The sequence below is a fragment of the Oncorhynchus tshawytscha genome, linkage group LG07 (assembly GCF_018296145.1).
Source record: "Oncorhynchus tshawytscha isolate Ot180627B linkage group LG07, Otsh_v2.0, whole genome shotgun sequence".
Classification (NCBI taxonomy): domain Eukaryota; kingdom Metazoa; phylum Chordata; class Actinopteri; order Salmoniformes; family Salmonidae; genus Oncorhynchus; species Oncorhynchus tshawytscha.
In genome coordinates, this window is record NC_056435.1 from 49,967,327 (window position 1) to 49,991,564 (window position 24,238).

General features: G+C 41.3%; 1 protein-coding gene across 1 annotated transcript in view; it reads right to left on the bottom strand.

The window, feature by feature from the left end:
- Positions 1-4,849: 4,849 nt before the first annotated feature.
- LOC112255296 (synaptotagmin-6-like) overlaps positions 4,850-24,238 on the bottom strand; it is a 61,086-nt gene continuing 41,697 nt past the window's right edge. Inside the window, exons 2-7 of the mRNA XM_042323717.1 lie at positions 11,545-11,965; positions 10,295-10,853; positions 9,967-10,087; positions 9,484-9,655; positions 8,706-8,856; positions 4,850-6,131 (exon numbers count right to left, since the gene is read on the bottom strand). Coding sequence (XP_042179651.1) covers positions 6,060-6,131; positions 8,706-8,856; positions 9,484-9,655; positions 9,967-10,087; positions 10,295-10,853; positions 11,545-11,965 — 1,496 coding nt within the window. The 3' untranslated portion in view covers positions 4,850-6,059. The remainder of the gene's footprint in view (positions 6,132-8,705; positions 8,857-9,483; positions 9,656-9,966; positions 10,088-10,294; positions 10,854-11,544; positions 11,966-24,238) is intronic.

Sequence of the window (24,238 nt, forward strand, 5' to 3'; positions counted from 1 at the left end):
AGTCAAGAGTTACAACTTCTAGTCAAGAGTTACAACTTCTAGTCAAGAGTTACAACTTCTAGTCAAGAGTGACAACTGTGCAAACAATATTTTTCTTTAACTTATCTAAACATTGCATTTTAGTGTGATACATTTAGTGTGATACATTTTAGTGTGAGTCATCAACCATACGTTTCAATGTATTTCAGTCTCTACAAACATAGAAAACTAATAAAAACAAAAGAAAAAGTGCCTCCCAACCTAAAGTAACCTATATTCATCCCTAATGTGCTATAAGCCTTATATATGGAGTTATTTGGACAATTTCTCTGCAAAAGACTGACCAGCTGGCTCACTTCAAGGTGTTGATGTGCAATAACACAACTCCACTGCTTCACTGCCAAATATCTTGTACCCATATTGTCACATTCTGACCTTAGTTCCTTTGTTTTGTCTTTTGTTTTAGTATGGTCAGGGCGTGAGTTGGGTGGGTTGTCTATGTTAGTTTTTCTATGATGTTCTATTTCTGTGTTTGGCCAGGTATGGTTCTCAATCAGAAGCAGCTGTCAATCGTCCCTGCAGCTGTCCCTGATTGAGAACCATATTTAGGTAGCCTGTTTTCAATTGTGTTTTGTGGGTGGTTGTTTTCAGTCTTTGTGTGTCTGCACCAGACAGAACTGTTTCGGTTGTTTTGTTGTTCAGTTTTGATTATTATTAAAAATCATGAACACTTACCACACTGCACCTTGGTCCTCACCTTTTTCCCACGACAGCCGTTACACATATCCCATTCTCCCTCTTGCTTTCTTAGATGGAAAATAGTTGGCTTCTTCCTCTCTGTGCTCTGACTGCATGAATAATAGCTCCCAAACATGTTGTTTATTGAGAGACTAACTATTCAGAGAAACCTCTCGGTTCATTTCCAGCCAGTGAGTCATAAAAAAAGGGTAAAACACTTGCCAATTCAGGTTGATCAAATAAAATAAAAGGTTATTTGTCACATGCTTCGTAAATTACATGTGTAGACTAATAATAAAATGCTAATGGGCCCTTCCCAACAATGCAGAGAGAAAATTGAAAAATAATTGAAAAATAAATACACAATGAGTATTAATGTTGTTTTAGTGAGACTCCTTAATCATCCTGCAGCTGTCTGTGCAAAGGAGGTCACACTGCTTGCTTGGCGAGTACCATTTCCCCCGATTTGGCCTATACCTGGCACAAACTCGGAACCTATGCTTTGCTAGCACATGTGACCGCCCTCCGGAAGCATCTTACCAGTCAGCACCACTCGAAAAGCTAGATATTAGCAGGCGCAAGTGGGGACATGTCCGGCTGAGGAGTAAGTTTCACACAATCCCATGTGATACATCCACCTGAAATAATATATCAGGTGATAATTCAGTATACTGTGGACATGGAATATTTTTAAATTGAAAAAGATTGCTGCATGTCACTTCAACGCTGTCACACAGTGTGTTATATCCACTGGTCGTCCCTCTCTGTGGCGCTGGTAGCTGTCTTTTCCTAGTTCCTAGCCACACCAGTGGCTCTTGAATACAACTATAATCCTGACTTTTCTGCACCCCCTCCTAGCTTTGTCAACAAAACAAAACACCGGCTGTCGGGTAGACAGTAGCGCTGTTTCCCCCTACTGCAGATTCCATCTTTAATGTCTCTGTTCTCCTTTAATGCGATGGCCAAAGGTTCCAAGCCCAGAACCAACAGCAAGGGAGAGAAACATCCCTGCCTCGTCCCCCTGTGGAGCCTGAAGCCATACCATTGGTTCTTTAGAAGCCATACCATTGGTTCTTTAGAAGCCATATCATTGGTGATGACTGTGGCAGTGGCCCCAGAGAACAGGGTGTTAATTACTCCTGTGAAATAGGGACAGCACCCATATGCCTCCAGGACAACTTGCTCTAACTGTCTTCTTCTCACCTCTCACCTCTCCCACTAGGGCTATATCTCGGTGTGGTACGAGCAGACCAACTGCTATGCCACAGAGATGCGGGAGTTCAAGCAGCAGATGGTTGCCCAGATTGAGACCCTGGACAAGGAGACCCTGAGGACAGACCTTGACCGTGTGGGGACGCATGTGGAGCTCGAGATGGACTACCTGACACAGAACGGGGCGCAGCTCTGCGTGGAACTTGACGACAAGCTGGTGGAGCAACAGGTGACCGTGGTGAAGGAGAAGAGCAAGGCCAAGTGCGACAAGGCCACAGTTGAGATGTGGCAGACATGGTGGCAGATGTGGTGACATACTGAGGGGACAAAGACACATGATTACTTACTAAGAGGATCATAGCAAGCCTGGTAATTAATTGCACCCACCTTTCTTCCCAGGTCTAAATCCCTAGAGGGGAAGAATTCATTGATAAAAATCAGCAGTGGAACTAGCTTCGAGGGCCATTTTTGAATTTTCCTGGAGTTTTTTTTTTTTTTTTACAGCAGTAGCGGTAATGCGAGGCCTTATTTCCTTAACAAGTCTTATTCTCCATGATGAGTGGAGATATAGTGGGCCACAGGTATGAGATGTTGAGAAACATGTATGCAGGCCAAGTGTCTCAGCTGCTGTACTGTCATGTAACTAAGTTAGAAAATCAATCTACCCTCATATCAGGATTCTACTCTCAGAGGCCCTTATTAAATAATTTAAGTGGCTTTCATTCAATGTTGTGCTTAATACTTCTTGTTCTGCTCTAAAACATTAAGGTTAGGGTTGATAACATATAGAACACCATCTGGTTTTCTTGGCGGGCATAATTATAAATCTAGAGCAGGTATTCAGGAAACTATTTACACTTGGTTGTTGAAGTACAGGAAGTGGGAGGACAGTTACTGAGTTCCTGTATGAGAGCATGCTGATGAAGCACATACTGTAGATGAAGGACTGACTGAAGATGGGATGCTGATTCAAATTTCATTCTCTAAATTATGCACCACTTTAATTGTAATATCTGGTTTCAGTTGTACTAGAGCAAACATTTGTAGGCAGTGACTAATTAGATTTAATAGCCTGTGATCTTTATAAACGTTGCCATTAAATAGTTTTTTAATTTAGCCAGTAATGAAATCAGATGAGTGCTGTTGCCTACTAAGTGGGCAGTTTCTTCTGACACAATCAGGTTGAACATCTGAACATACTTCAGATCATTTGAAAGGAGTGAAAATTAGCCAAAACATTTTTCTTTAATGTAACTATTCCTTGAACTTTACTTAGTCCCTTAGTATCACTTTTGTTTGATTTATCAATATGCTATGCTGTAGTTTGTCTCATGATATTGGTATAATAGATATTACAGTTGGACTGTAACAATGTCTACATTGTAATTACACTGAACCCGCTGTGTAATGTTAACTACCATGTAAAAAACATGACACTAAACTAAATTTAAAGTGGGACCAGGAAGGGTCATGTACCTCTCTTCTCCCCTCGCAGACTGCAGGGACATGATATCCAGCATCAAATCCATGAAGATTTTTAAGTGAGTTGGAGGCCCAAAGACGTGGGCAGCAGCTCGGGAAAGGTCTACGTCTTCAACGGCACAGATGAGGGCACCCTCTATGAGATTGGCTCCATCAGGGACTTCACCGTCTCCTTGGGCACATCTATGGCCAAGACCATGAAGCTGCCATCCCCTTGGCAAGGTAGCTGCCACACCGTTTACAACAACCACACGTACTACCTGAAGGAGGGCAAGGAGCCGCGGCTGGTCAAGTACGACCTGTGGCGGACAACCCTGTCTTCCCTGTCCAGGACCACGTTCCCGTATATGGCCTAACCCTGGAGACGGTCATTGACCTGGAGGCAGACGAGGAGGGCCTCTGGGCCATCTAAGTGTATGCCACCAAGGAGACTGAGAGGCACATCTCTCTGGACAAAATGGATGACAACACGCTGGACATCAAACAGATGTGGGACACGCCGTGTCCGAGGGAGCCTTCATCTGAGGCACGGTGTACATGGTCTACAACACTGCGGAGCCCAGACGCTCGCGTGTCCAGTGTGTATTTGATGTCTGTAATATGGTGACCAACGACGACGCACCGCTAGTGTACTTTCCCAAGTACAATCTACTGGAGCTGCGGATCTACGCCTGGGAATGGCTACCAGATCCTTTAGAAGCTGGCCATGAAGAAGAAACTGGAGGTATGAGCTCAGCAACACCGCCTAGTGTTGAGATTTCATCATCTGTACTGAGTAAAAGCCCAGAAATGTCTGTGTAGATGAAAATAAAACATTTTCATCGTCATGTTCAGGTTTGTTCAACTACAGATGCCGTGTCTGCATTTGATCATGCTGTTGCAGGAATTTGCCTGCACTACAGGAAATGCAATCTTGTAGTGTATCTGAGGTTAGAAAGGCTTCCAATTTCCAATTTAAACTTGATTTGCCCGAACACATTTATCAACCCCTACAAATTTGTCAATTTATTATAATCCACATGTCCTGTTGCTGCAGGATCATTTTTATGCTGTAGCAAACTGGCTCAAATTAAGATCCTACATCTGCAGTTATGATTTTGAACAGTCCTAAATGTAATCAGATCATTGTCATAGTCTTTCCTGTCTTACTAACAGAAAAACAGTTCAGTGACAAAACCATCCATTTACTTTAGATATTGCTTGTTATTAAATATTTATATGATAATAAAGATCTAGGAGCACGTGGACGGAGAATCTGAAGTGAAAACAGTAGTTGTATAATATTTTTGTTTTCTGTTTAGAACTTCTGAAAAGCACATTTGACCTTTCACTGGCTATGCCTTGATGTTGAATAAAAACATAATTGGATGAAAGTGTGTACGTTATTTTTCTTCCATGTTACAAAGAGGAACATATATCTGCACTCAATTTGGAATGTTAGAACCAGAATAAACAACTTTATTGTAATTTCTTTAAAATACAAGGGATGCCTGGAAACAGTTGTTACAAATACAAATGTTCAATACAAAAGTGGAAAGTTACTCTAAATTGCTTGGAAAAAACAGGAGAGTCCTTATTTTAAACACTTATCACAAGGCTGATGATACAAATGAGTCAAGGATCAAGCCAAGTCCCTCCAGGTACATGACATTGCCTGAACAGGAGACTATTGGCAAATACTTCACAGGTAATAGGAAAACAGAGCAGTGAAGCTGTAGTCACTGTGAAATTGAAACAAAAAGTAAGTTCAGGGAGATAGTCATGTGGATAATATAATAAATATGTGATTCTAAATACAGTGCCATTATTGATGTCAGTATCAAAGGGCATTATATACATATACTGTTGTACATTAAGTCCATACCTACAGTGTAATTTTAACAGTACCGCCACAAACCAAACCACATTGTTTGTAATGATGCTAGCTACCTATTTAGCACATAATGCAGCTACACTTAAGACGTAAAAAATATATGATAGCCAGGTATGGTGTATGTTGTGTACATAAAACAAATACAAATAAAGTAGAGGGATGAAACACTTGTCATCCTGGAACATCCACTGTAGTAAACCAACAATTATTTAAGTAACAATACAAATGTGTATAAAATGGTTCACTTCATAATACCCTGTTGATTGTTTTGGACTTGCTGTAAGAGGGTACTTACTGTAAGTCGTAGGGTACTTCAAGAACATCCTGCACTCAACAGCAGCAACTATAACATTTGACCTATTTAATATGATGTTGTACCGTATGTTCACAAGACTGCCATAATGCCCTGACCACACTTCAGACAGATACACATAGATGTTAACCTCAGATGTATAAAAACACCAAGCTGAGCTCAACTGCAAAAATATTGTTGCAATAATACTGATCCCACCAGACCCAGTACACACTATACATTCCATGACAAAGTGGCTGTCCAAGAGGGCACAAGAGAAGTGTGTGTGTGTTTGTCTGTATTTCTGTGTCTGTGTGCTGGGGAGATAATGTCCAGTGTAAACCGACTGTTATTCCAGAATAACTTACTGTACTTTACTTATTTTGAGCCATAGAATTTATGGGTCTGGGACACTCCAATATTTCAGGCCTTGCTGCAGGGCAGGCTTCGTAGAGTAGTGTAGTATACATTCTGGCTCCTCCCTCATGGACTAGACAGAAGTCTTGGAGAGGGGCAGGAGCCTTGGCTGTCAAAGCTTGCATTGCGGGTTTTCCACTGTAGGAGACATTTCACATGGTAAGATTAGTGTACCAACATGGAAATTGCTGTCACTGTTAGGAGTTTACCTACTATCAGAAATCCTAAACATAGATGGATATATATACAGTGCATTGGGAAGGTATTCAGAACCCTTGACATTTTCCACATTTTGTTACTTTACAGCCTTATTCTAAAATGGATTAAATAGACATCAATCTACAGACAATACCCCATAATGACAAAGCAAAAACACTTAGACATTTTTGCAAATATGTATTAAAAATAAACAACTTAAATATTAAATTCATATAAGACACTTTACTCAGTACTTTGTTGAAGCACCTTTGGCAGCAATTACAGCCTCAAGTCTTCAAGCCATCGCCAATCCACTTTTCATTTTCCATTTGTTTTGTCTTTGTTTTACACACCTGGTTTCAATTCCCCAATTACATGATCATTATTTAACCCTCTGTTTTCCCCATGGTTTTTGTGCGTGATTGCTTTATGTATATTCGGTCTGTTATTGTGGGCTCGTTATTACGACATGTTATTGGAATATTTGAGTAAAGCTACTTGTGTTACTCATCTCTGCTGTCCTGCGCCTGACTCCTCTGCACCAGCTACACCCAGACCATTACAGGTGGAGTGCTGCAGAGATTGTTGTCCTTCTGGAAGGTTCTCCCATCTCCACAGAGGAACTCTAGAGCTCTGTCAGAGTGACCATAGGGTTCTTGGTCACCTACCTGACCAAGACCCTTCACCCCCGATTGCGCAGTTTGGCTGGGCGGTCAGCTCTAGCAACAATCTTGATGGTTCCAAACTTTTTCCATTTATGAATTATGCAGGCCACTGTGTTATTGGGGACCTTCAATGCTGCAGAACTATTTTGGTACCCTTTCTTTAAAACTAAAAGTACCCTTCCCCAAGTTTGCTTTGGCACAATTCTTTCAACCTCATGGCTTGGTTTATGCTCTGACATGCACTGTAAACCTTATTTAGACAGGTGTGTGCCTTTCCAAATCATGTCCAATCAACTGAATTTACCACAGGTGGACTCCAATCAAATTGTAGAAAAATCTCAAGTATGATCAATGGAAACAGGAGGCACCTGAGCTCAACTTATGTAAATAAGGTATTTCTGTTTTTTAATGTTTAATATATTTGTAAAGATGTCGATCATTATGGGTTATTGTGTGTAGATTGATGAGGATTTTTCATTTTATTTAATCCATTGTAGAATAATGCTGTAACATAACAAAATGTGGAAAAAGGGAAGGGGTCTTAATACTTTCCGAATGCGCTCTGTATATACTGAACAAGATAGAAACGCAACAAGCAACAATTTCAAAGATTTTACTGAGTTACAGTTCATATAAGGAAATCAGTCAATTGAAATAAATTAAATGAGCCCTAATCTATGGATTTCACATGACTGGAAATACAGTCAGGTGGTCACAGATACCAGGTTGGGGCGTGGATCAGAAAACCAGTCTGTATCTGGTGTGACCATAATTTTGCCTCATGAAGCGCAACACAACTGCTTCCCGTAGAGTTGATCAGGCTGTTGATTGTGGCCTGTGGAATGTTGTCCCACTCCTCTTCAATGGCTGTGCGAAGTTGTTGCATATTTTGGTGGGAACTGGAACATGCTATCGTACACTTCAATCCAGAGCATCCCAAACATGCTCAATGGGTGACATGTCTGGTGAGTATACAGGCCATGGATGAACGGGGACATTTTCAGCTTCCAGGAATTGTGTACATAATTTGCAATATGGGGCCGCACATGATCATGATGAAACATGAGGTGATGGGGGTGGATAAATGGCACTCCAATGGGCCTTAGGATCTCATCACGGTATCTCTGTGCATTCAAATTGCCATTGTGTTCATTGTCCATACCATAACCCCACCGCCACCATGGGGCACTCTGTTCACAACCGCTCACTCACACTACGCCATACACGTGGTCTCCGGTTGTGAAGCCTTTTGGAGGTACAGGAAAATGATCTAAAATGACATTGGAGGTGGCTTATGGTAGAGAAACTAACATAAAATTCTCTGGCAACAGCTCTGGTGGACATTCCTACAGTCAGCATGCCAATTGCACGCTCCCTCAAAACTTGTGGCATTGTGTTGTGACAAAACTGCACATTCTAGAGTAGCCTTTTATTGTCCCCATGCACAAGGTTCACCTGTGTAATGATCATGCTGTTTAATCAACTTCTTGATATGCCACACCTGTCAGGTGGATGGATTATCTTGACAAAAGAGAAATGCTCACTAACAGGGATGTAAACAAATTTGTGTACAACATTTGAGAGAAATAAGCTTTTTATGCGTATGGAACATTTCTGGGATCTTTTATTTGAGCTCATGAAACATGGGACCAACGCTCTACAATTTGCATTGATATTTTTGTTCCGTGTACATACATTTACATTTGGATAATTTGGCAGATTCTCTTATCCAAAGCGACACACAGTCAGTGCATCCAACTAAGGTAGGTAAGACAACCACATCACAGTCATTGCAAGTTATACCTTCCTTAATAAAGCAGCTATCAGGGAAACAGAGTAACCGACCTACCTCTTTCTGAGACTCGGTGGCCTCCAGTAGAGGGTGCCAGTGAGCGATGGGCTTGCGGGGATAGGCCAACATCTCGTTCCAGTGGTCTCTACCCAGTCCCTCTGCATGACTGCCGACTCTGTTCACACCTATGATCTCATTGTGTCCCACCCTGTGTAGAAAAAAGGCAAAATGCACCCATTAACTCTTCAGCCACATCTGGCATGTAACTTCACATTTTCTCTTCTACTATTAGCAGAACCGACAGTATTAGTTGGAATCTCATGGTTGTAGCATAAACAAACCAGACCTAGGTTCAAACACTATTTCCAATATCAAAATTACTTTCACCTACATTCTGTAGTAAGTATTCAGATAACCTTTATTTGAAAGCAAAGTAATTGAATATTGGAATGCATTTGGAAATACAATAAAAATATGAATATACACGGACTCAAATACATTCCCATATTTAACCCAGGCATTTGAAAATAGTATTTCACATAAGTATTTGAAAATACTTCCAAATAAAATTTGGAAGACTATTTGGTTTTTACAAATAACCGTTCAAATACTCAAATAAAGGTACTTGTTTTGGGCTGCGTATTTGAAAATACTGAAATACACAGAAAAAGTATTTCAAAATCATAAATACTCAAAGACATGTATTTGAGCCCAGGTCTAACACAAACAGATCAATAACAAGAATTTACTAATTATTCTTGATAATAATAAGGGCAAATATAACAATTGATATGGCAATACAAACAAGTATATATATATTATGATAATGGCATACAAGTCATAGTCCATGACGGATATATGCAGGCTGACTTGGTCCATGTTCTCAGGGGGGATGTCGAAGATGATAGCTTCGTTATAGGTGGGGTTCAAAGTGTTCCTCTTGATGGTGGTTTTCCTCTTTTTTAAGCGCCGTCCGTCACTCTCCAGGGAGACCTTGACATATGGGTCTGCCAATAAACAAGAAAAAATATGATTTGATTTCTTTAAAACTAAAAGTGCTTGGCTACTTAAAGGATCAAGCTGACCTGACTCTAGCTACATTATGTGATATGTAAATTAGCTAAGTATGGCTCTTGTGTTACGAAACCAGATATATGATACCAAATCAGATTACATTTTTGTCTTGTAATTTAGCATAGGCCTACACTCTTTTACCATAGAGATGGCCAAATCAATGCGTAGAACAAGAGTGAACAACCGTGTTTAAGGTAAAACAAGCACAAAACCTTTTAAAGTGAACCCACTGACTCAACTATACCTGAGTATCCTGTGATGTCCATGGCCTTGAGGTTCCTGCACTTGATGATGGTCATGGTGAGTCGGCCTGCGGTCGGCAGGTAACAGAGAGAGAACATGATCTCCCCCAGGTCTACACTCTCCTGTGTTCAAGGCCACAGACAAAACACATCAGAACAGAAGGAAGCAGTTATCACACATTACAATGCCACTAATATTGTTAAAAGTATAGTTGAATGAATTTACATGTTTAGATATTTGTTTCATTACTTTGAAAGCAGTCTATGTACAATGTCTGATGTAAAAAGGGCTTTATCAAAAACATTTGATTGGATAATTGATTAACTTACAGAGGTGGCGTACTGAATGTCCTTCCAGATGGCCGTCTCGCGAGAGAGGTCCGACACCTCAAACAGGTTCTCTAGGATGACCTCGCCGATCATGTCGTGGCTGGAGAAGCGGTCAAAGTCAAAGATGCTCAGGTGCAGCTTCCTGCTGCTCAGCTCCTCGTAGGGCACTGTGAACTGGAAGGACTCGTCAAACATGGGGTTGAGAGTCTTGCGATGGACGCGGGTCTGAAACTTGCGCTTGCGGTCAGGCAGGAGGTAGATTTTGACGTAGGGGTCGGAGCTGCCGCATAAGTCCTTGGCAGGCAGGTCGAAGGCCTTGAGGATGTTGACGAAGAGAGCCTCAGACTCGTAGTCGTACTTGAGGGAGAAGTTGATCTTGCCACAGGTCTTGGAGGACTCGTCGGCCTCTAGGGGGCTCTGTTTGTAGAGCTCTGGCTGAATGCGACCCAAACTGGCCAGGCTGGTGGGTTGGTCCTCTGCATAGGGGAAGTCGCTGCCTCGGTCAAGGCTGGTGACATGGTGAATTTGTCGGGGGAGGTGCTTCTTAAAGGAGCTGTGTCTGGAGACATGGAGACATTTTTGCCAGTTGAATCATTGTCATGGACAATTTTCACACTCAAGCAGTGAAATAATGCTAGTACCATATGGCATGCCTGGGAAATCTGTGCCCTCGCATCCCTTCAAAATAATGTCAGATTCCAATTTAGAGTAAATGGAATCACTTTTTCTTTCTGATATTAGATGATTTTGTTTTGTCGACACGGCAGTAGGGGCATTCAACTGACAACCTCATTACTTTTTTTATCTATCTCATCTTAAAGGTCACACACGGAGATATTACAGGGGTGGATGTGATGCGTAATGAATCATATCTCTGTACCACTGTGATACACTATAAATAGCCACTTCCTGACAACATCACATACTATTACCTCAATACTAAAACATGGCCTGGGCATAAACTGGACCTCAGAGGAGCCCTGTCTAACCTATTTAAGTAGGATGCCCATAGACACGGATATTAGGTCAGTTTTGTGTTACTCCACCCAAATGGTTAGGATTTGGGAAGGATATACTAATAAGCTGATACTAGGGATGCCTCCTGAATGGCACCCTATTACCTATACAGTAAATTGTACTAGTTTTGAAAAGGGCCCAAGTCAAAAGTAGTGCACTATGTAAGGAATAGGGTGCTGTTTGGGACACAGCCTAGGTCTGTGTTTAAGGGCAACTTCCTCCCGGAGCCTGACCTATTGGAGGAGGCAGGCTCGGTGGTCTGCCTGGCCATGCGCGTGCGGCGTAGGAAGTGGTCTTTCATGGACAGCTGCACCTCGGCAGGGATGTTAGGTGACGTGTGGCTGATCTTCACCGCAGCCTCCAGGAAACTCGCCGGATCCGAAGGATTCAGCTTGTCAGATGCCATGGCGTGCACGTGCGTGTGTGTGCGTACGAGTGTAGGCCTGTGGGCATGTGCTGAGAAGGCTCTGTCGTAGGGTCTGTCAGAGGCAGAGGAGGGGGGGGCGGCGGCGGGGGCAAGGGCGGTGGCACTGGAGGAGAGGTCCTTAGTGCGCCAGGGCAGCCAGCACAGCTTCCAGGAGGCAAAGACGATGACGCCCAGCAGGGCCAGGCCACAGGCCACGAACCCCAGGAGCAGGAAGCTGAAGGAGAGATCTGGAGGAGGCATTGGAGGGATGGAAGAAGGGATGGAGGTGGAAGAGAAGAAAGAAAAGGGGAGGGGATAGGTCAAATGAGCTATTTGTTTTGCCAAGTCTGTGCTCACCTAAAGGGCAGGGTCCTAAAATGGTGCTAATTCAGGTGTCATGCTCTGGCACGATTCAGCTTGAACCCTGAATAATACAAGTCTGGAATGAGTTACATGTCTTTGACTACAAATAACCCATGCAGGAATTTAAAGTAATGAGAAATAAGCCTTCATCTATCTCTCTCTCTCTCCCTCTCTCTCTCTCTCTATGTCCCTCTCGCATACACAGATGCAGAGTGCAGGTGCTCACTGTTTGACTTGCAAATGAGCTAAATGTAATTACAGTCTTATCTAGAAACAGTTCCACAATACATTTTACCAAGGAGCAAAGCCACACTCATAACCAGACAATTTTTCTATAAACCTAGTTGAACAAATAATATCTCAAATTATTGTTTGACCATAATCTCAGAAGTGAGATTTTAAATTAAGATTTTTTTTCCTGAGGCAGAGATAAAGCAAGTAGCTCAAAGGGTGGAGCTTTAACGCTGAATCTTGGTCTGATGGTGGTTTAATAAGCTCTGTTCATCATAAGGGAGTGTGCTGAGCCTGCTGCTGTGGCACAGGATCTGGTCTGTGTCCCAAATGGTACCCCATTCTCTGTATAGTGCACTAGTGTACTACATAGGGAATAGGGTGCCATTTGGGACTCAAGCCTGGATTTGGGAGACACATTGTCCCTCAACAGTCCAGTCAGCACATGTATTTATTTTTTTATTTTTTTATTTCACCTTTATTTAATCAGGTAGACCAGCTGAGAACAAGTTATCATTTACAACTGCGACCTGGCCAAGATAAAGCAAAGCAACAACAACAACACAGAGTTACACATGGGATAAACAAACGTACAGTCAATAACACAATAGAAAAACCTGTATACAGTGTGTGCAAATGAAGTAAGGAGGTAAGGCAATAAATAGGCCAATAGTGGCAAAGTAATTACAATTTAGCAATTTACACTGGAGTGATATATGTGCATCCTCTTGGTGGAGAGAATTTAGGACAACTGGTAATCCCTGTATACTCGAAAATAAAAAGTTGGAATTTCACAGTCACTCAAAATTCTGTGGCTTACTTACACCCTGATTATCTTTTGGGATATTGAAATGATCTGAGTGGGTGGTTGGGTGACTAACCCACTATGAAGTTTAATGTACCTTCAATAAGTGATATAGCTAAGTGCTTCTAAGTATCACCTCCCGCCGCCGGTTCTCAAAAGCCTAAACAAAAACCATCAGAACAATTTTGCCCTTTGAGTGTATTTATGTTTAGTGTTTTTTTTTCTGTAATACAGAGTTGTATTGCTGTAATACATTTTTAAGTACCAGCAGTTTATTGAGATGTACGTTAATTGGTCTCCTAGGCACACCCACATAGACTTCAAATCAAATATTGATGTGAGAGCAATGCAAGCTTGTACAATTACTACACATCTCACACCTTTGACATCTCAGCCTAATGCAAAACCCAAAGCCAAGAGATGGTAATAGGTGGTATTCAGTGTTCATACAGTAATTTAATCTAGCGTGTGTATTTTTAAATCAATAAATGTCAGAGATAAGCCTACTGTGTTCATGATATTGTACTTGCAGTTTTTATTCATCATAAAATTGTTGAAACTTATGTATAAAAAAGAACAAATGTATTTTGTGAAAAATGACTGGACATAAAGGCATGATGCAGTACAATTGGATCTTACTGTCTGTAAAATGGGGGAAACGACCACATTTAATGTATCTGCTGCACTGCTCTGGCTGAAAGAACATGCAGTGAGACCAGACCAGTAGAGCTTTTTCAGGTACTCATAAATCTAATTAAACCTTTCTTTGTAGCAGAGACACAGAGAGAAACCAAAGCCCCAGGGTTTGTTCTCCTTGTGAAGTGCCCTCATATACAACCTGGTCTCAAAAGAATCCTTGCCATTCGACATTTCCACTCCCACTCTCCCCAACCCCTTAATTCTGAGAGCTGCAGTCTCAAACACAACATGCCAGGTAAACAGTCAGGTCCAACATTATTGGCACTCTTGATAAAGATGAGCAGAAAAGACTGTAGAAAATAAATAATACAAATACTGAGCTATATTGTACGCAATAAAAAAAAAAGAAACATTTGTCTCTGGACTAATTGAAAACTTGTAGTTTGAATTGAAGAGGGCAGTCCATAAGCACAGACAAAGGATATCAAGGATCTGGAAAGATTCTGTATGGAGGAATGGTCTACAATCCCTCCCAATGTGTTCTCCAATCTCATAAACATTTTAGAAAAAAGCTCAGTGCTGTTATCCTCACAAGGTGAGCTATTGAAAGGTGTTGAAAACAGGGGTGTCAAATCATTTTGACCCCTATCTTTTTGAGAGAAAAAAAGTAGCACTTGTTAAACATAATAGATTTATTTTTAAAAATGTATTAGTATATCATATATAATGTCCCATTTTTTGTGCAATATAGCTCATTATTTGTATTCTTTATTTTTTCCCATCTTTATGAAGGGTGCCAATAACTTGGGACCTGACTGTAAGTAAGCAATCGAGAACATTCATTCTTTTTCATTTATTTAACCAGGCAAGTCAGTTAAGAACAAATTCTTATTTACAATGACAGCCTAGGAACAGTGGGTTAACTACCTTGGTCAGGGGTAGAATGAAAGATTTTTACTTTGTCAGCTCAGGGATTTCATCTAGCAACCTTTAGCTTACTGGCCCAATGCTCTAACCACTAGGCAACCTGCCACACCAACTTCCCAGTTCTTACACTAATTCTCTATGTCTTGGTGGATGATGTGTGATAAAAAGCTCAAAAATAACAACTATACACCCTTGACTGGGACGATTTGCGGTGTCTCATCAGGAGTCAAGTGGCAGTAAGATGGCTCCTCTTAAATAATCTTTAAGCAATTACCCCAGCAGCCTCCTCTGCTATTTATAGGCCTCAGCCGCCTCACACATTGGCCACTTTATCATTCTCCCCACTCAATCCTTTGCACCTGGGATTTACCCACAGAGATTATATTTATGAGGGATCGGCCAGTTAACTAATTTATTATTGGACAAAAATTAAATTGGTATGGGATCATCCCTTCATCTGCAATGACCACATGATTAGGGCTGACAATACACAGGAAATGGGCTACCTGTCTGAAAAAGAAATATACATTATCCAGCTGGTTATAGTGGTTCTGTTGGAGAAAACACAGCCCATCAAAAGGCAAGACAAGAGCACAGAAACCCATTTTCCCATTGCATTGTCAAGTAAAGGGTATAACAATATTATATATAATGTATGTCAGGGATACTTTGGAATTTGGCCATTTTTTATTTTACCTTTATTTAACTAGGCAAGTCAGTTAAGATCAAATTCTTATTTAAAATGACAGCCTAGGAACAGTGGGTAAACTGCCTTGTTCAGGTACAGAACAACATATTTTTACCTTGTCAGCTTGGGGATTTGATCTTCCAACCTTTCGGTTACTGGACCAACACGCTAACCATTAGGCTACCTGCCACCCCCTATGGATACCATTTTTATGTTTCTGCGTCCAGGAAGTAAGGGAGTTAGATGTAGTTTTGCAAGCCAATGCTAACTAGCATTAGTGCAATGACTGTAAGTTTATGTGTATCTGATAGCATGCTAACAGTTACCATAGATGTCCAGTCATTGCGCTAACGCTAGTTAGCAATTGCGCTAACACTTGTTAGCAACTTCCTTCAAACTGCACGCAGAGACACAACAATGGTATCCACGAGTTCATCTGACTCTGGGGAATGTTATCGTTTTGGTTTTCCATTTATATTTCGAGGTAGCATGTTAGCACATAGGGCGCACCAATTGGTGTCACCTCGTTAGTAAGTATGTGGTATATCTGTGCTGGCTTGTCCATCTCAGTAGTCGGAAGTGTTTGTTTTGCTCCATATTCTTTTACTCTCGATCCTAAATTGTGGATTTTTCTTTTAGTTTGTCTTTTCGGAGGCAAACCTAGTGGGCATCCATGGTGGGTGTCTTTCAGAACCCCTTTTGAACCCTTTCTGTTTTGTTTTCATTGTCAGAGATGTTTTGCTTTGTTAGTTCCCTTTGTTGTGAGCAATATTTTGAGTTTGTCAGGTGGGAAAGTAACAGGAAGTAGATAAAAGGTCTCATTGCCAAATCCTGAAGTATTTCTTTAAGCAGATCTGCATATACACTGAGTGTACAAAACATCAAGGACACCTGCTCTTTCCATGACGTACACTGACCAGTTGAAAGCTATGATCCCTTATTGATGTCACTTGTTAAATCCACTAAAATCAGTATAGATGAAGGGGTGTGCGAAGAGTTAAAGAAAGACTTTTGTGGGTGCCATTCAGAGGGTGAATGGGTAAGAAAACACCGGTTTGGGTCAAGAACTGAAACACTGCTGGGTTTTTCACGCACAACAGTTTCCAGTGTGTATCAAAAATGGTCCACCACCCAAAGGACATCCAGCCAACTTGGGTGGGAAGCATTGGCGTCAACATGGGCCAGCATCCCCGTTGAATGCTTTTGACACCTTATAGAGTACATGCACTGACAAATTGAGGCTGTTCTGAGAAAAAAAAAGGTAGGAGGTGCAACTCAATGTTAGGAAGTTGTTCTTAATGTTTTGTAGACTCACGTTATTTTATGTATGGGTGGTCCTGGGAATCAAACCCACTACCCTGGCATTACAAAATCCATGCTCTACCAACTGAGCTACAAAGGATGACAAAACAAAATAAATATGTTTTACTGTTATAGTATAGCCTCCATCCTATAGCTCTTCCCAACTGTGCAGCGCAGCCTCCACATAAACTGACATTTAGGTTAAGTGCATCAGAAAAATTGCAGGCAACATTTTCCCTAAGCTGCAGCCCTGGTGACCCTGTGTACAGTATAGTATGGAGGAAAGAAAGGCACACTTCTTCAGTGTGAGGATATTTACAGACAAGCAATTACTGGGATTGCCATGTGGAAACTCACCACAACCCTTGAGGTATAGGCCTACCTACTTCCAACAATCCCCTATTTAAAAGGGGCTATTACTGAACTGTTGCCAAATGAAAAACATTAAAATAGCCCTATTGTAAACAAAGCAAGGTTATTACAAAAAATCTGTTTAGTTTCAGTTAGTTTTCAGACTTATTTGTTTTCAGTTTGATGAAAACATTTCTATTTCGTTTTTATATTATTTAGTTTCAGTTTTAGTTGTTGTGTTAGGGACAGAAAGTAGCCAATGTGTGGGAGGTTAGGAGCCATTTTTGTGTTGTAGGCCTATAGTTTGTTCAATTCTTGCCACTAGGGGGCTGGCTGTAAGGTGATAGGCCAGGACCATAGACTTGGATAGAAATAACATATCTATATCTCTGTCATGTTTGTGTCTGTGAGAGCAAGGGCAGCGCCATTGAGGCCATCTCCATCTTCCAATCGTCAATTTTCTTCTTCACAAGTAAAATTCATTGGCTGATGCCTCCTGATGACCCCGGCTGTCACGACTCCAACCGGGTCATCAGGTCATGCCAACTGGGTCATCAGGAGAGATCAGCCAATAAAGTTGACTAAATCAAAATGGAAAAAGTCCTCAATGGTGCTGCCCATGCTAACACAGGCTTTAGGGCACTAGAGGACTCCATACAACGGACATGCTGTAGGTTTGGTTACGTTTAAATTATAAATAAACCCTAATGTGACTGGTGCAATAAATATGAAACTCTCTTGCCCATGTTTTTTACTTTAGTAGTAGATGTAAGAAGAATCAAGTACCTTTATCTGACAGAAAGAGAGAGGAAAAAACAACAAATGAAGTCATGACACATTTGGCGTGTTATGTTTATGTAATTGTAACAGTTTAGCTTTCGTCCGTCCCTTCGCCCTGACCAGGGCTCGAACCAGGGACACTGAAAACACAGACAACTGACACCCACGAAGCATCGTTAACCCATCGCGCAACAAAAGCCGTGGCCCTTGCAGAGCAAGGGGAACAACTACTTCAGGTCTCAGAGTGAGTGACGTCACCGATTGAAACGCTATTAGCGCACACCACCGCTAACTAGCTAGCCATTTCACATCGGTTACATAATATTAAACATGTATCACTGACTAACCCCTTCAAATAGGGTTAATAAAAACAGCTGCAACAACAGCAAAAACATAAGCAATACAACACTTCCTCATTTTCTGGTTTATCTTCTCGTTCCAGAGAGGTGGCCGTTCTGTTTCTCCATGAACACTTGGGATGCAGGGCAGAAACCAGATCCAGTACCACAGTGCACAGCTTTGGACAAACAGCCATCCTTGCCTGCCAAAACTGGTGAGGGGACTCTGTAAACATGCCCCCATTTACTTCTTCTAGGTATTTCCGCAGCACGGGGCACTTAATGCCCTGCCAGGTTGACCCTCTGGCTTGACAGTGACTTCAGACACAATCTTCAAAGCGAGGAAGCTATATTTCTGAAGCACTGTGGTCGAGATTCTTGCTAGATTTATTGTGCTGGCATCTTCCTGGGGTCCTGCTGCTCCATGGCTGTACTCTGATTTGCTGAAGTACAAAATACTTTGATTCCCTCATCAGGGGCTCCATCTCAGTTGAGCGAAGTGCCAGAGACACACTTGGATCCATCAGACAAGCTGCTGCAGGGATTGGATCGAAGTTGGCTGCAAAGGATTCAGTATGCATAAGAAGTGCTCACGCAGTGACTTCAGGAGGACCTGTGCCAACTGTTTTGCAACAGTAGTTGACTTCAAGTTTGCCTCAAGGTTGAGAAGACACAGCACCACATCAGACAGCGACTGGCTGTCAGTTTGAAGTTAGTCGGTGTGGATTCTGAACTGCTGCAGCAACTTCACAAGTTGTTCTAGCTTGGCACAGTCACACTCCATGCTTCCATGTTAGCTAGTAATAGCTCGAGATAGTGAGAAAGAGAGAGACAGACACAGAGAGAGAGAGAGAGAGAGAGAGAGAGAAAGAGAGAGAGAGTGAAAGAGAGAGAGAGTGAAAGAGAGAGAGAGTGAAAGAGAGAGAGAGAGAGAGAAAGAGAGAGAGAGAGAGAGAGAGAGAAAGAGAGAGAGAGAGAGAGAGTGAAAGAGAGAGAGAGAGAGAGAGAAAGAGAGAGAGAGTGAAAGAGAGAGAGAGAGAGAGAGAGTGAAAGAGAGAGAGAGACAGAGAGAGAGACAGAGACAGAGACAGAGAGACAGAGAGGGCATGACAATGCCTATTGCCCCTAGGGAGACTGAAAAGATTTGGCATGGGTCCTCAGATCCTCAAAAAGTGTGTGGATTCCGAACTACTGCAGCATCTTCACAAGCTGTTCTAGCTTGGCCCAGTCACACTCCATGCTTCCCTGTTAGCTAGTAATAGCTAGGGATAGTGAGAGAGAGAGAGAGAGAGAGAGAGAGATGAACCTGGAGATGAACCTACAGAGAGATGAACCTGAAAGAAGAGTCCCCTAAGCAAGCTGGTCCTGGGGCTCTGTTCACAAACAGACCCCACAGAGCCCCAGGACAGCCACACAATTAGACCCAACCAAATCATGAGAAAACAAAAAGATAATTACTTGACACATTGGATAGAATTAACAAAAAAACAGAGCAAACTAGAATGCTATTTGGCCCTAAGAGAGAGTACACAGTGGCAGAATACCTGACCACTGTGAATGACCCAAACTTAAAGAAAGCTTTGACCATGTACAGACTCAGTGAGCATAGCCTTGCTATTGAGAAAGGCCGCCATGGCTCTCAAGAGAAGACAGGCTATGTGCACACATATTTCCCTCAGATTACACAGATCCACAAAGAAATCGAAAACATACCCAATTTTGAGAAACTCCCATATCTAGTGAAATTCCACAGTGTGCCATCACATCAGCAAGATTTGTGACCTGTTGCCACAAGAAAAGAGCATCCAGTGAAGAACAAACACCATTGTAAATACAACCCATATTTATGCTTATTTATTTTCCCTTGTGTACTTTAACCATTTGTACATTGTTACAATACTGGAGGACAGAGGAGCCAGTTACAGGTCTGTGAGAGCCAGAAATCTTGCTTGTTTGTAGGTGACCAAATACTTATTTTCCACCATAATTTGCAAATAAATTCATTAAAAATCCTACAATGTGATTTTCTGGATTTTTTTCTTCTCATTTTTTCTGTCATAGTTGAAGTGTACCTATGATGAAAATTACAGGCCTCTCTCATCTTTTTAAGTGGGAGAACTTGCACAATTGGTGGCTGACTAAATACTTTTTTGCCCCACTGTATATATATATATATATATATTTTTATATATAACAATTTTACAAATATTAAAACTGCATTGTTGGTTAAGTGCTTAAGTAAGTAAGTAAGTAAGCATTTCACTGTAAGGTCTACATCTGTTGTATTCGGCACATGTGACAAATACAATTAGATTTGATTCGACTTGACAGAGAGAGAGTGAGCGACAAGGAGAGACAGACAAAGAGAGTGAGAAACAGAGAGCTCCACTTCACTATCACTTTGATAGGACTCAACAAAATAACAAGGCAGAAAATGGACATTATTTTCCAATGTCTAGACACACAATGCTGAATTGTTATGTATGAGAGAGAGAAATGTTATGTCTGCCTATTGATTTAGTCAATTCCATGAAACATCTGGTACAAAAACAAAACGTATCATCATTATAATAGAGAGACCAAACAGAACTAAATATATTATCATATGAATAAACAAAATAGTAAACTCAAAAGGGCACTTTTGAGAGTGCCAATGTTATATACTTTCATGCAATACAATTACATTTGAATTTGACATTTGTCTCAAGATAATAACAATGCTAAGAAATAATGTTGTGTTTAGTGGAATTTTTTAAAGATTTTTGTGAATAAAACATTTAATAAAAATTAAACACGCCAAAAAAGCAGTTTACACCAGGGAATATAAATTGAACTCCAGAGTTGGTGTTCAGCAATTAATTTCCATAATTGGTCTAGCCACCCAGAGGATGATAATGTGGGACAAAATCATGCTGAGTTGTTGAGGCTAGTAATTAAACGAGGCTGAGAATCCTACAGCGTGATTCGTGAACACATTATTAACATGTTTCTCGACAAGAACGCTAACCCAAAACAAATGAGAGCTCAGTCGGTAGGATTCGAGCAGGAAATGCAAACCGGATCCTTTTACAAATACAGCTCATTATGTGAAAACCTACAGCAACCTACAGCAACCTACAGCATTGTCACCAACCCCTGGGTTATATAAATAAGAAGTATCATTGAGGCACACACACACACACACACACACACACACACACACACACACACACACACACACACACACACACACACACACACACACACACACACACACACACAACAGACAAGTGTCCTTGCAGATAAAGCAGAGGGGCAGGGGGATGACGCAAGTATCCTGTCCCTTTCCTGTCCCTTTCTTATGTGTGTGAAAGTGGGTTAGATTAGTATTTGTTGGGCTGGAGACTGAGGAGAGTGTGGACGGGAGATAAGAGAGAGAAAGGCCAGGCTTGCAGGTTTTGATGGACATAGCCGGTCATTCTGAAGAGAAGCTGCCGAGAGGTAGCCAATAAGAGCGCTTGGCTGAGCAAATGTCCCTAAATCTGACCAAGACTTTTATAAAAATAAAAAATAAATCCTATTTTGGGAAAAGTCAAGTTATTCAAAACTGTCTGTTAGGGGGTGAGTGTTGGAGAATGAAACCATGTGATTTTAACCAAGAATGGACTCTGAAACATTGCCTTAGGCTAGCCTTGTCTCACTTACCAAGCTGGAAAGCAACGACTATTAAACTAGTAGAGCCCGAACAATGGTATGCTACCTGATGAATGTCCTGTCCAACCAACCAAATATACCCATCTTCTGCTAAAGACACAGAGGGAAAGATCCTGAAGTAAACACTGTGACTCTGCAGACTTGTCTCTGGGTGCTAAAGCGCCTTATGCAATTTCCAAACCCAACTCCAACAGCCTACACAACATATGCCAGGCATGGTCAAAAATAGAGCATTATAAAAATAAAGCTTTTACAGTAGCTTTGATAAAAAGTGACTACTCTCACATTATGCTCTTGTGAAAAGTAACGGAGAGATCAGTTTTGGATGAATTGTAATGTGCTTTTTATTTATTGTCAAACTCTACTACACCTTAAAAAAATTGCATGCTACAGAACTCACCGATTACATATTGAGTGGTGAGTTACTGTATGAAAGAAATGATGTACAATACATATATAATTGACACGAGCAGAAGGATTTGCTAGCCACCGTTCAATATGCTATCCTCTCTTAGGGATCTGATTGACTGACAGTTTGAGTTGATAAATGAATGGAGGGATCATCCCCTGCAGCCAAAACAGCCAAACCTGATTTCTAACATTAATTAGACAAGAGTGAATAGATTCACATCTCTTATAAAAATCTTGTGTTTTAGGTGGCTGAGAACTAAACGTGGACAATCCTGCTCATGGAGCTCTTACTCCATCTCCTCTGTTTCTCCATAGATTAATCAGCCATAAACATCTCATTTGTCAACACCTGGACCCTTGGGGGGACTGACTTCCAAATTAATCATTCAAATCAATACAAATCAATTTGGGTGCTGCTTTTTTAGAAAGTCATTCATCATGTGAGGCTAGACAAAAGACCACGACCCAACCTTCCCTTGAGAGGAACAAGAAAAGGGCAACAGTGGCAAAGAAAATCTCCCAAGACTGACAGATTGAGGGTGAGCACCAGATAGCGAGTTATCTTCTGGTCGGCACAATGCAGGAGTTTGCATGACCGTCACAGCTGGTCAGTTATGGCCAATCTCCTGTCAAAAAGGCTTTGGTTGCTCAAATGCTGACTTGAATAAAGGGTAAACCCATTTGAATTCAATCACTTCTTGACAGCACCCATTTTGAAGCAGTCATACATATTTGCCCATGGTAAAAGTGCTCAGAAAGGGACTTTATGGATCTGAATGCCAAAACATTCAAAAGATAGAGATGCTCAAGGTTGACCTATTTGGCATACCCCACCATACCATGAGACATCATGTCTTCATCACTGGAAAATATAAACGGTTGAGTTTGATATAATTTATGGTCCAAAAAAGACACTTTCTGACCTCTTCTTCCATGGACAAACATGTATGTAAAGTTTTGTTTAAATCAAAAGTGATTGAGTTCAAATGGATTTGCTTGGATGACTGGATCCTGAATGTAAAGACATCCATGGCTCACATGATCAAGGCTCAGTCTTGAGTTTTTGATGCAGAATAGATCCAGTCCTACAGTGCACCCATCGGGCCCTGGTCAAAATCAGTGCTCTATATAGGGGATAGAGTGCCATTTGGGATGCAGACTTACTCTGTGTGGTTCTGTCCAGTACCTGGGGGATGATAGAGGCACACTGTATAACAGGCCCAATCTCCGCACTGACCAATGGATGCTCACACTCACCTCCTGACACATTGCTATTCATGCCCTGATGGGTTGAATGAATGGTTGACTGGTATTGGTTGATGCTGTCCAGATGCACCTTCATTGCACCTTAAGAATTTTCACGTGCAATGGCAAATTCTGTTACACTTTGTTAATGCACTTACGTGCCCATCGTAAATACCCAAAGTGCTTCCTGTGACATCAAAAAGAAATCACCAATGAAATCCTAATTACATTACATTGACCACAATGTTGAATGAATCAGATGTTACCGGGGCCTTATCTGGAGTGGTAGCTGTCACCAGTCATACAGGTCCAAAGGAGACTCACGAGTCACTGCACACCATATCAACATGCTGTTATGGTAACAGTTGCAGGAGCCCTTCAAATAAGTATGCATAAAACATAATGAGGAGTCTTCCAAAAGGTTACACCACAAAGCACTATATACAGTGCATTCAGAAAGTATTCAGACACCTTGACTTTTTCCACATTTTGTTACATTACAGCCTTATTCTAAAATTGATTAAATTACTTTTTTCCTCATCAGTCTACACACAACACCCCATAATGACAAAGCGAAAACAGGTTTTTAGAAATGTTAAAGATTTTTAAAAAAAAACAGAAATACCTTATTTACATAAGTATTCAGACCCTTTGCTATGAGACTCGAAATTGAGCTCCGGTGCATCCTGTTTCCATTGATCATCATTGAGATGTTTCTACAACTTGATTGGAGTCCATCTGTGATAAA